The sequence below is a fragment of the Macrobrachium rosenbergii genome, chromosome 56 (assembly GCF_040412425.1).
Source record: "Macrobrachium rosenbergii isolate ZJJX-2024 chromosome 56, ASM4041242v1, whole genome shotgun sequence".
NCBI lineage: Eukaryota > Metazoa > Arthropoda > Malacostraca > Decapoda > Palaemonidae > Macrobrachium > Macrobrachium rosenbergii.
In genome coordinates, this window is record NC_089796.1 from 21,762,444 (window position 1) to 21,773,916 (window position 11,473).

The 11,473-nt window shown below is 37.0% G+C and overlaps 1 protein-coding gene across 4 annotated transcripts in view; it reads left to right on the forward strand.

Moving 5' to 3' along the window:
* LOC136836444 (histone-lysine N-methyltransferase 2A-like) overlaps nt 1–11,176 on the forward strand; it is a 116,749-nt gene extending 105,573 nt beyond the window's left edge. For all 4 annotated transcript variants that reach the window (XM_067100708.1, XM_067100709.1, XM_067100710.1 and 1 more), the window contains 3 exons: nt 36–198; nt 8,658–8,804; nt 9,167–11,176. In XM_067100708.1, the coding sequence (XP_066956809.1) occupies nt 36–198; nt 8,658–8,804; nt 9,167–9,340 (484 nt within the window). In that variant the 3' untranslated portion in view covers nt 9,341–11,176. The remainder of the gene's footprint in view (nt 1–35; nt 199–8,657; nt 8,805–9,166) is intronic.
* The last annotated feature ends 297 nt before the right edge of the window (nt 11,177–11,473 follow it).

Sequence of the window (11,473 nt, forward strand, 5' to 3'; positions counted from 1 at the left end):
TTTATACATTATTCAACCTCTGTATTTTTTAACAGACGTGCAACAAGCTTGGAATTGCCAATGGCAATGAGGTACCGCCATCTTCGAGAAACTGCAAGAGAAGCTGTGGGTGTCTTTAGATCTTGCATCCATGGTCGAGGACTCTTCTGTAAGAGAGACATTGATTCTGGAGAGATGGTGATAGAGTATGCTGGGCAGGTAAGCATTACAGAGGCATGTAATTAGTATGAAGATTTAAAAGAAAACAGTAATATTGTTCTCTACCATTTGAATATCTTTATTTGATTTATTTGTCCCCTAGTGGCAAGGAGCCATTAGGTGACCAAATAAATCAAGTCAAGTAGTCTCACTGTTATGTTGAGAATGGGTTTTCATAAACTCTACTTCTGGAAATCCCACATTATTTAAAGTTTTTAACATTGTTGGCAAAACATTTGAATGCCTATGATGAAAGCAATCACAGTTTCCTTAGGTAGCAGTTTGGCTTTCACAAGAGAATGGGTGCTTCTAATGCACTTTCAATTCCCAGTGTTGTACAGAAATCTCTAGGTGGTAATAAAAAAGTTTTTTTGATTGGTTGGCTTTGGTGCTGGTTTAAATATAATTAATAGACCCTTGTTTAAACTTGGATGGAGTTTGGGGAGCTTTTCGTAGTTGTATTATTTAATTTTTAACTGATGGATTATAAAGAGTAGTATTGGATAGGCACTATATTAGCTACAGAAAAGTAATCTCTACTTTTCTTGACTATTTTTATATGTGCACAGTATGTGATTTATCCTTGAAAACAAGACTTTTTATGTCTGTATAGAATGCTTCTTTATTTTCATCCCATTTCCTGATTGTAGAGTAGTGATTGCTGAATTTCTTAGGTTTAGCTAAATTTAGTGCATTGAGTAAATTGTGGCAATAAGTTAGACCCTACCCATTAGTGGTATCAGTTGCTGGAAGCAGCATGCTGGATGTTGAGGCACTGTCCAATGAAATATGTTACTTGATTGACTAAGAAGAGACTAGGGAACTGTCACATACATAAGAATCCACTTCTGTTAATTACATGGTTTTCAGAGAGGAATGTATGCTGTTTAAGGTCTATTCTGAGCAAAGCCAAATAACTTGTTTGCATCCCATTTCTCATGCACTTTAACAAGTGTTTTGGGGTGAACACTTGTTTGTAGCATAAAATGCGCAGAATGTTGGGACTTGAGCCAGTGATGATATGAAGGCACCTCAGGCCTTACCTGGTACCCTGCCATATGTACTGACAAACAAAGAGCCCGAGGCTGTACAAAGAACAACCCACACTGCTGCACTCACTCATACTTTGTTTTCTTGTTGTAAGCTATTGTAGAACAAAAGCATAAAGGAAGTATGTAAATAGAATAAAACTGCCCTAGAAAGCACACCAATAAACAGTGCGTCCTCAGCTTCCAGTGGGGGATCCGTTCCATCACTGCACCATAAGTCAATTTTTCTGTGTTATCGGCGCTGTAAGGCGCCAAAACTTGATGTTCCATCAAGTTACAGAGCTGTAAGCGTTGTTAACTTCATGCCTATTCTTGCTGTTAGCGCCAAAAAATGGCCTTATGGTGCCGTAACTAAATGCAACTTCAAGTTACGGTACTGTAAAACACTGTCAACGGCACTGAAAAAGCGGCATAAGTTGAGGATGCACTGATAATGAAAATAACTTGATTAACCTTTTTCCAGCACAAACATTAAATAACCAAAGCTTAGAAAAATCTTTTTATACATTTGATTAACAATGATTTAAATTCCCAGTGTGATTACCTGTTCAAAAAAACAGGTAGAGTACATACATGAATGCAGTTACCTAGTATTTTACCTGTTTCAGAATTGCTGAGCATGATTGCCAGTTGAACAAAGTGACACTTTCACCATATAAAACTACTTTCTGAGTGTAAATTAACAATATTGCAATTGCAGGCAGTCCCTGGTTATCGGCAGGGGTTCCGTTCTGGTGGCGTGATGATAACCGAAAATAGCCGATATCTGAAAATCGCTGATTTTCAGTTATTGGCGCCTCTTTTAGGTATGGATCAGTGCCAATAAGTGGAAATTGGCAATTTTTGTTGCTAGACAGGTGCCGTAAAAACGGATCACAGATAACCGAGCCCAGCCGATAACCGGGAACTGCCTGTACAGTATGTAAATATATTGTACACTGTAGCCAGAACTTGAAAACACCTGAGAAAAAGCCACACATTAATTGCAAAAGCAAGAACATAAAAGGTTGCGTTGATACAAAGCACAGTATTTTTATGAGGTAGACAACAGTAAATATATTTTTGTGGTTGGGCTAACAACTTTATAACCATTCCGTGAAAATCTGCCTGGTGACCCAAGCTTTTGCTATTTGCCCTCCACATCACTGGGCAGGTAAACATTACAAAGGCATGTAATTAGTATGAAGATTTAAAACAAAACAGTAATATTGTTCTCTACTATTTGAATATATTTGATTTATTTGTCCCCTAATGGCAAGGAGCCATTAGGTGACCAAATAAATCAAGTCAAGTAGTCTCACTGTTATGTTGAGAATGGGTTTTCATAAACTTGTTTTTCTTAATGTTGCTCTTTTTGAAAACTCACTGGTTTTCACTATGATAGACCACTAATGGCTTGAGCTAGAATTCCCACATAGCAACATAGTTATCCTGTCCTTCATTGGTTTGCTATTCATGGCCAAGTTGGTTAGAGCAGCAGCCTCGGACTTCTTAGAGGTGTGTGGTGCAGGTTTCAAATCCACAGCCGACCAGTCAGAGAGGCAGACACTTTGCTATCCGTGTAGACACCCCGGGATTATGTATGTAATCAACAGATAGGTTTGCTTAAAAGCAAATGGGTGTTACAGAGTAATACATACATAAACAAAGCCACTCCAACATCATCTAAAAACATAACAGACACCTCACACGTCTCGACTGTCGACCTAATCTCACAACGACTCCTCGCTGCTGGGAGAAAAGGGCACTGGTGACTGGTACAATACATGTACATAAGCTACCGGGGTCTAAGCGATGACTGGCAGGGCAGCCGATCAAGACTACACAGTCTACCCCAAAGCCAAATCAAAGTCCTTCAAAAGAAGGCATCGTGCTTACCCCATACAAATGGGAAAAAAGCATGTTAAAAGAAGATCTTTCTTCCATCTCACTATCCACCCTCTCTTAACAAATATTTTAGTGCAACTGCCAGGTTTTCCTCCTGTTACACCTTTCAGACCTACCTTCCAGCGCTAAATGACTTCATAGGTCCCAGTGCTTGGCCTTTGACCTAAACTTATATTCAATTCACTTCATTGGTTTTTGACCTAACAATGCCTTTTCCTCACAAGTTATGTAGGTCATGTTGGGCATGTTTTTCCAAAATATCCTGTCTCATCGCAGTTAAATATTTGTTGAGGAATAAAACCCTCAGCCTTCACATAATTCCTAAATTCATGAAAAAATTCATCGGCAGCATTTTTATTGGCACTGGCTACCTCTCCATGCCTCACCACACTGTGAATGCCAGTTCTCTTTTTGAAGTATCAAACCAGTTATGGCTGGCTTTGAACACTTGGCTATCTTAAGTGCTCGTACCGGACTTTGTAAAATATCAGTGTGTAACACCTTTGCTTTTTTGCAAATCACAGCCTTGGAAACACTTTCACATGCCAATTGTTTTTCATGAATCTAGATTAAAAGCAATTTTTCCACTTCCTCAAGTGTCTGAGATCTCAGCTTTGCCACAGCTTTAACTCCTGTTGCTATATCCTCTGCTTTGATTGCTGCTTTATTTTTTTAACGATAGTAGAGATCGTAGTTCTGGGCATATGATACTTGGCAGCAAGATCAGACACATAGATCCCACTTTTGTATTTAGCTATTATCTCATGTTTTGCACTATTGTGCCTCTGATGAATGTTTTTTAGGTATCATTAGTATCACTACCATTTCATGAGGAAGTAAGAGAAGGTAAAGGGAAATTCAGAAAGAAGAGATCTCACTTATTAAAAATAAATTCATAAATAGATAAAAATGTCTTAAAATGCAAGGAGAATAGCATTAGGGTAGTAATGCAGCGCATCTTTGCTTGAACTTTTAAAGTTCCAGTTGCATGACATCCCCAGGGATCCAATTGCATGACATCCTCAGGGAGACTGTTCCACAGTCCAGCAGTGTGAGGAATAAATGGCCTCAGGAACTGAGAAGTTCGACAGCGAGGCAAGTTTACTGTATATTGGTGCTGCTGCTCAGCAAATCAGAGATCAATTGTGAATGTGAAAGAACTCTTATTACAATACATCTTATGAAAAAGCAACAAACAAGAGACCATCCATCAATGGTCCAAGTCATAACTGCTAATATTAGGCAACAGAAACTTACCACCATGAACCACTTTATCTCAAGGAAATAAATCTCTGGCAGAAGCAGGCATCCACATCGGAGAACAGTATTCTAGTAAAGGAAGCTTAAGTGACCTACAACAGGTTGCACTGATTTTTTCAGTTATAAATATATGAGGCCTTACGAATAATACCTAAGTTTCGTGTGGCATTTGCTGAAACTTTCATTAGATGTTTCACAAAAGTTACACCTAGAATAGGTAAAGCTTCAGACTCATTCAGCAAAGTCCCATCCACTTGAAGGGGAGGATGGGGTTTAAATTTGTACAAGATCTAGTCAATAGTGTTCTCGTTTTACTGGAGTTCAGCCTCATACCCCACCAACTACACCCACGGATCTGGCCTATGGCCCAATTGAGGCTGAGGGCAGCTTCATTTCTCATAAGTGGAGACTTTACTACACCCAGAAGTGTTGCATCATTGCCATACTGAACAATGTGGTTTTCCAGGCCAACAACCATATCACTTGTATACACCAAAAATGATAGTGGGCCAAGAACACTACCTTGTGGAACTCCAGATAAAGTAGCTCAGTTCACTAAAGATCCCATCAACAGCAGCCAGCTGCTGCCTACCTGTAAGGAAATCTTTAAGTATTAAGTAATCTTAAAACATCCACCCACTCCAAGATTAAAGTTTATAAATAAGTACCTTATGATTTACAAAACTGAAAGTAGCACTAAAATATATTTGAAATACACTGCACTCAAAACCCTTATCAAGGTTCTCTTGCAAATGGTATGTCAAGTCTAAAAGAGCATCGCAGATACCTAACTGCTTTCTATATGCATATTGACTACCAACTAAAAATCAGTTAGATTCCACATACGTAGTGGCTTAAAAATAAGTTTTTCAGCAACTTGGGAGAGCACAGAGAGAATAGAAGTTGGCCTGTAGTTACTGCAGTCAGCAGATATGCTACTCTTTGGAACAGGCTTGTGCGCATCTGCAAAGATACTACATCAACATAAAAATCTATAGAATCTGTTGATCTTGGGAGACAAACACTAGAAACCTTTTTTTAAAAAAAAAGGAAAGAAACCATGAGGAATTTCTCCACTCCAGCTATCAAGATTATCCAGAGTTTTTGTAACATCCTTAGAGTGAAATGCCAATTTTGTAAGAATAGGGTCAGGATGAGAAGTATCAGGGAGAGGGACATCCTCAGCTGGTTGCTTAGCTTCGAAAGAATGATGGAAGCTCAGCATTTTCCATAGGGCCAGTAACCAACGTATGTTAGTGGTGGAATCGAAGGCAAGCCTGACCAAAGATAGATAATACCAATTTGGTCCACCACAGATGAGGCTGATTAATTCCTTCAAGTTTCCTCTTCAGGGAGTTATTGTAATTTCTCTCAGCTGTATATTGTAATTTCTCTCAGCTGTATGATATGTTCTGCTTGTAATTTTCATTTGAACGATTTTGTCTCCGTTGTGTTGAATTTGGTCTGTTTGTTATGGTAAGCTTGTCTACATGTATCATCAAACTGTGGCTGGTCATTTGTCCTGAATTTGATGACCTTCCTATGGACATACCTTTACTAAAATATCCATCAGCATTTCATTTAGCTTCTTGGGATCAGGATCTAATATAGCATCTGAAATATTAAGTGCCTGACAAGCTTCAATAATGCGATCCCAGTTGGCTCTAGATTTCAGCCACACTATTTTTCCAATAGTGGCATTAGGAATATACTGATTGATTGACAGATGTGTCCATCTCAGTGGCACAATGATCAGAAGTGCCTACATACTCATAGACCTTGGATTCCACAATAGCTGGAACATCTGTGAACATGGGGTCTAATCTATTACCAGAAATGTGTGTGAGTTCCTCAGTTAGCTGGATAAAATCGGAGGATGCACAGAATTCGAGCAGACCAGTCATGTTGATTTGTGTAATTTGAAATTAGCCACTTGCTGTGCTTTGCATTACAGTCTCCACAAAAACGAATGAAGCCTTTAAATCATGAGACTGAGCCATACTAATCCTTTCCAAGAGGCAGTCATATAGAATCGTCGATATTTGGATTGCGGTAAAAGCAAATGCATACACATAGTAGATCTTAATGAAAATTTTAAAACAAAAAACTTCATGGCAAGTACGCTCCAAATTTCTCTGACGATTAATAGGCCATCAGGAATTTTTGTATACAGCCATACCTTGTGCATGTGAGATGTTGCGACGGTAAAAAAATCAGGGCCATCAAACTCAACCTTCGAATTGTTACTACTTACAAGAGTCTCAGATAAAAACATCAAATTGTAGTTATGGGCACAACCCCGGAGATCTAGAAAATTTGACCTTAAGCCTCAAATATTTAAGTAAAGTACTTTGCAATTTTTCTTATTGCAATGAGTAACTGGCCCAGGGTTCAGCTCAGTGTCTCCTGAAAGAATCAAAATTAATAATATAAAATCATTAATAGAACTAATAAATACAGTGAACCCCCATATACATGGGGATGTGTCCCACACCCGAATGAATAGGTCAAAATCATGAATGCTTAAAACCCCTCTAAAAAACACTTAGAACTGCCCATTTTGATAGCTTAAACTAAGAAAAAACCCTGTAAAAATGTTTATACTGAGTATTTTAATAGTTTTATCACAAAAAGTGCATTTATTCATGAAAATTATATGAAAATATAGTAATTAGTGAATATTTCTCAGTGAAAAATACATGAATGGTAATTTTCCGTGAATGATGGCTAGATATGTTCCACAGAGGAACCATGAATCGTGAGTCCCTTTGAACCATGAGAATGCGAATGCGGGGGTTTACTGTAGACTCAACAACAGTAACGTAAAAGTCATTCAGACAATAAACAACAATGCCATCATCATCAATATTTACATTAACAAAAATTCTGTTGAAATTATATATAAACATCACCATATGTCACTGAAAAAAGCTCTGGAAGCAACTGGTCAACAAGGTGGGGCAGGCACACCTTGTAAGGCAAATAAGAAATACAGCAGGTTTGCTACAACAACTGAGGGAGGACAGTCAGGATGGATTTAGAAATTATAAAATGCTCAGAAGGAAAAGATTAGGTAAAGACAAAGGCATTTTCCTGAGAATCCACCAAGGAAGTTTGCTTTCTGATCACCCTGTCCACACACATTTGAAAAAAACAGGAAAGTGAATAAAAAAGAAGATAAATCCCTTGACTGTACCTTATATGCAAATGAGTGCAGAATAAATACAAAAATGAGCCCCCAAAAAAAGTTAGAGCTGACCAACAAGGGTTGCGCACTGACTGAAAGCAATTCTGTGACTAAAGCTTGAACCCTTTCTTTTGAAAGAAAGGTGTAGCAAGCCAGGTCTTGACGCAAATATGATTTAGCTTGAACGTTGAGTACCAAGAAGAGGATGAGTACGAAGACAAGTTTTTCCTATCAAAATGCATTGAGTACTGAATTGGACAAATTTTAAAGCAGATGAGTACCACAGGCCAACAGCCAGTGGGGGAGAAGTCCCGTTACCTAAGACATGTGGCCATTGCGTTGCTAGACCAACTGTTTAACCCCAGCCTCAGGGCTAAAACCTACTTTCTTACCAACCCTCTCGAGTTTTCAGACCATTAGTTTGGTGGCCCACCGGGTATTTGAACCCCGGTCCTCTCGACTGGGAAGTGAGAACCTTACCACTGCGCCATCACAGTAACTATATTAGCGAACAATTACCTAATATTTTAGATATTGTACAGTATGCTCTACCATCCAAAAACACTTTACAGTAATATCATTTCAGATACATCTTACGTTACCCTTAGAGAGAGGGAGAGAGAATCGTAAACCTGTTATGCTCAACCCAGAATGAGCTAAACAGATCCAGTAGTACAGTATAAGTACACTGTAAGTCATTGTTATCATAAAAATCTGTATTTAGTCACAAACACAATATGAAAAAACACAGTAATTAGTGAATAAATAGTGTTGCTCTAAGAAGAAAAACAAATTAGTGATAATTTTAGAGATACAGTCCATAGAAAAAACTCACGAATTGGTGAAAGTTCCCACAGAAAAGTGAAGATGAAAAAACGTTCACAAAAATCATATATAACAAAATAAAGTGCTGGAAAAGTGAAATGAATATATGAAAAATATAGGGTTAGCACTTTGTGTGTGTGTGTGTGTATATATATATATATTATATATAGTTTAGATTAGAAATATAGATAAAGATATGCAGTAGTAACAAAATATACTGCAAATGTTTCATTGTTACCATGCTGTTTCAGGTCATACGTTCAAGCATGTGTGATATGCGTGAAAAAGATTATGAATCTAAAGGCATCGGGTGCTACATGTTCAGAATTGATGATGATACTGTTATTGATGCTACCATGCATGGTAACGCAGCAAGATTCATCAATCATTCTTGTGATGTAAGTTGCTGTTGATTTTCCATTGGTCTTTGATTATCTTTAAACATGTTATGAAAGAATTTTAAGATAATGTTTATTTCAGCACATAATTCCTGTCTTCCTTGTTGTAATTTTTATATACTCTTGCAAATTAAGTTCAGGTACTCTACCAACAGTGCCTACGGATAGTAGTGTTCAGCCTAATAAGAGATTTGTTTGATTTTATTTATGAATTCTTGGTCTAATGAATAAGAGGATTGTTAACTACAGCTACAGGTACCTTAGCCTTTTTTTTTTCCTGGTCATACAAAACTTATTCTTAATTTAAATTCTTAGTACAGAGATTTCAGTTTATTTACCTCATTATTTTTCTTTTTTTCCAGCCTAACTGTTACTCTCGTGTTGTAGATATCCTTGGCAAAAAGCACATTATAATCTTTGCACTCAGAAGGATAATGCGTGGAGAAGAATTGACCTATGACTACAAGTTCCCAATAGAAGACGATAAAATACCGTGCACTTGTGGCACACGACGGTGCCGCAAATACCTCAATTAAAGTTGTTTATCCAGTGAAATGGAGTTGAATGGTTTCTAGGTTGTTCTGTAGCTTTATGACTTCAGAAGCTATTGTTGATACACAACATCCACAGTAAGAACATAAAAAGCATTACAATCGCATTTTCAGGTTTAGTACTGCAGTTTTGATCTTCAGCTATGTTAACAAAAATGCCAATCTCTATTTATGAAGAATTTCTTAACAGGCTCTCACCTCACTAATACTGGATTAGGGTGAATGACTTGCATTTGCCAACCACAACAATTGTAGATAAGAGTCCAACATGTTTTTGATATTTCATGATGGGTATGGTATTCAGAAGGTTTATCGTTCATTTATTAAATATTGGTATTTTTCCTTTAATACAAATATTTAGTAAATGAAGTTGTTTGTTTGTATTTGCAATATTGCTTGTTGATCAAACATACTTCACTTCATATACACATACATAAAACACACAATTATCTATAGTGTAATGAATATGAATGCAAGTGTCGTATGTGTTTCAAAGAAAGTCACCAAATCTCCAAGTTCAGATTTTTCTGACTCATTGAAGCTTCATTAACATTGGCTGCTGCTTTCTCCTCATCAAGCTTTGATCCAGTCTGAAAAGAATTTGTGTTTTAGGAGTCTATTGTGAATTTCTCTTTGAGAATGTTATGTTACCGTGTATTCAAGGCGTGATATAGTGTGTTTTGTGTTGAAAGAGAAATATTCAGTCTTTAGGTTTTGAGAGACGACTTGGCCCCTCTCTTGTTGAGATGTGGTTGTTCAGCCAGGTTCCGGGAAGAGAGAGTGGTTGTAACCAAGCGTATTTTGTTTCACGTGTGAATTGTTCCTCAACTGAAACTGCTTAGGGTAAGTTTGCCTCTACTGAAACCCTCCTGGAGGTCCTCCCCCCAGAGTTCTTGAAGTTCCTTAGCGAATCCCTGGTGAAGGTTCCTCAGACTACTTACTCCCCTCCAGCATGAAGGTCACTTACTACTGCGGGTCAGCTGGAGACGGTGGTAATCCAAACACATGCATTAAGGTTTTTGAGTCGCACTTGTTACATTAATCATCATTAACTTTTTCAAACCATTAATATTGCCATTGACTTTTCTTTATAGGAAGCTCGAAATATACAATATAAGTTACTGGAAATGTAAATGTATGGGTCTGTGAGAGAGAGAGAGAAAAAGGACATAATGGTAACAATGTATGATTTTTAATGATTGGAAGGTGTTAATGAAGGACTTTGTAGTTGGCGCTGTATTTGTTATGTTTCTTGATGTTTTACTTAATTTTTTTAACAAGCCTGACATACCTCAAATGACTTTTGTAAATAGAATGTTAGTGGACTGGGTGTTTATTCGTCATGTGTAGAATCAGAGATTGGCGATGAAGCACCAGATTCTGTTATGTCTTATCGATGGCAATTCCTTTTTTTAACTGGTTGAGGAACATTAAACTCAATTTTTTTCTCTTGGCATTGCCATTTGTTCAAGGCATAAAGATGGAATGTGGTCCAATAATTATTAACTGAAATTTATGATTAAAAGAAAAAATTACAAGAAACTGAGACCTCAGAGAGTGCATTTGTCATAATCATGCACCAATTCCTATAATTTTAAGTAGATGTGTAATTAATATTACTCGCATTTTGATTTTGTGATGTGGTAATGTGACGAGATCAGTGGTGAAGAGTAGGCATAAGCATTAATAATTATGATCTGATAAAAAATAATCCTTGTTTGCTCTCTTACAAAATGGGAAAATTTTGTATTTTAATATATATACCATTGTAATATTTGTATACTAGCAACAAAACCTTTTTTCAAATGTAAGCACATATAAGTAAAAATGCTCTATTAGTGTTGAGAATGGGTTAGTTGTTGAAACTATTTATATATATATATATATATATATATATATATATATATATATATATATATAAATTGAAAACATGCACAGTAGATGAAGCTTGAACAGGAATGGAATAATAATGGTTATGTCTTTTACCATTTACATGTTACCACCGATCATGTCACCCAGCCTTTATAAACGAAATGACTGTACATTCATCAGATAATGTGTAGTGATTTGGGATATATAACACGATTTCAAATACAGTAAGCTATAAAGTGCAAAGTA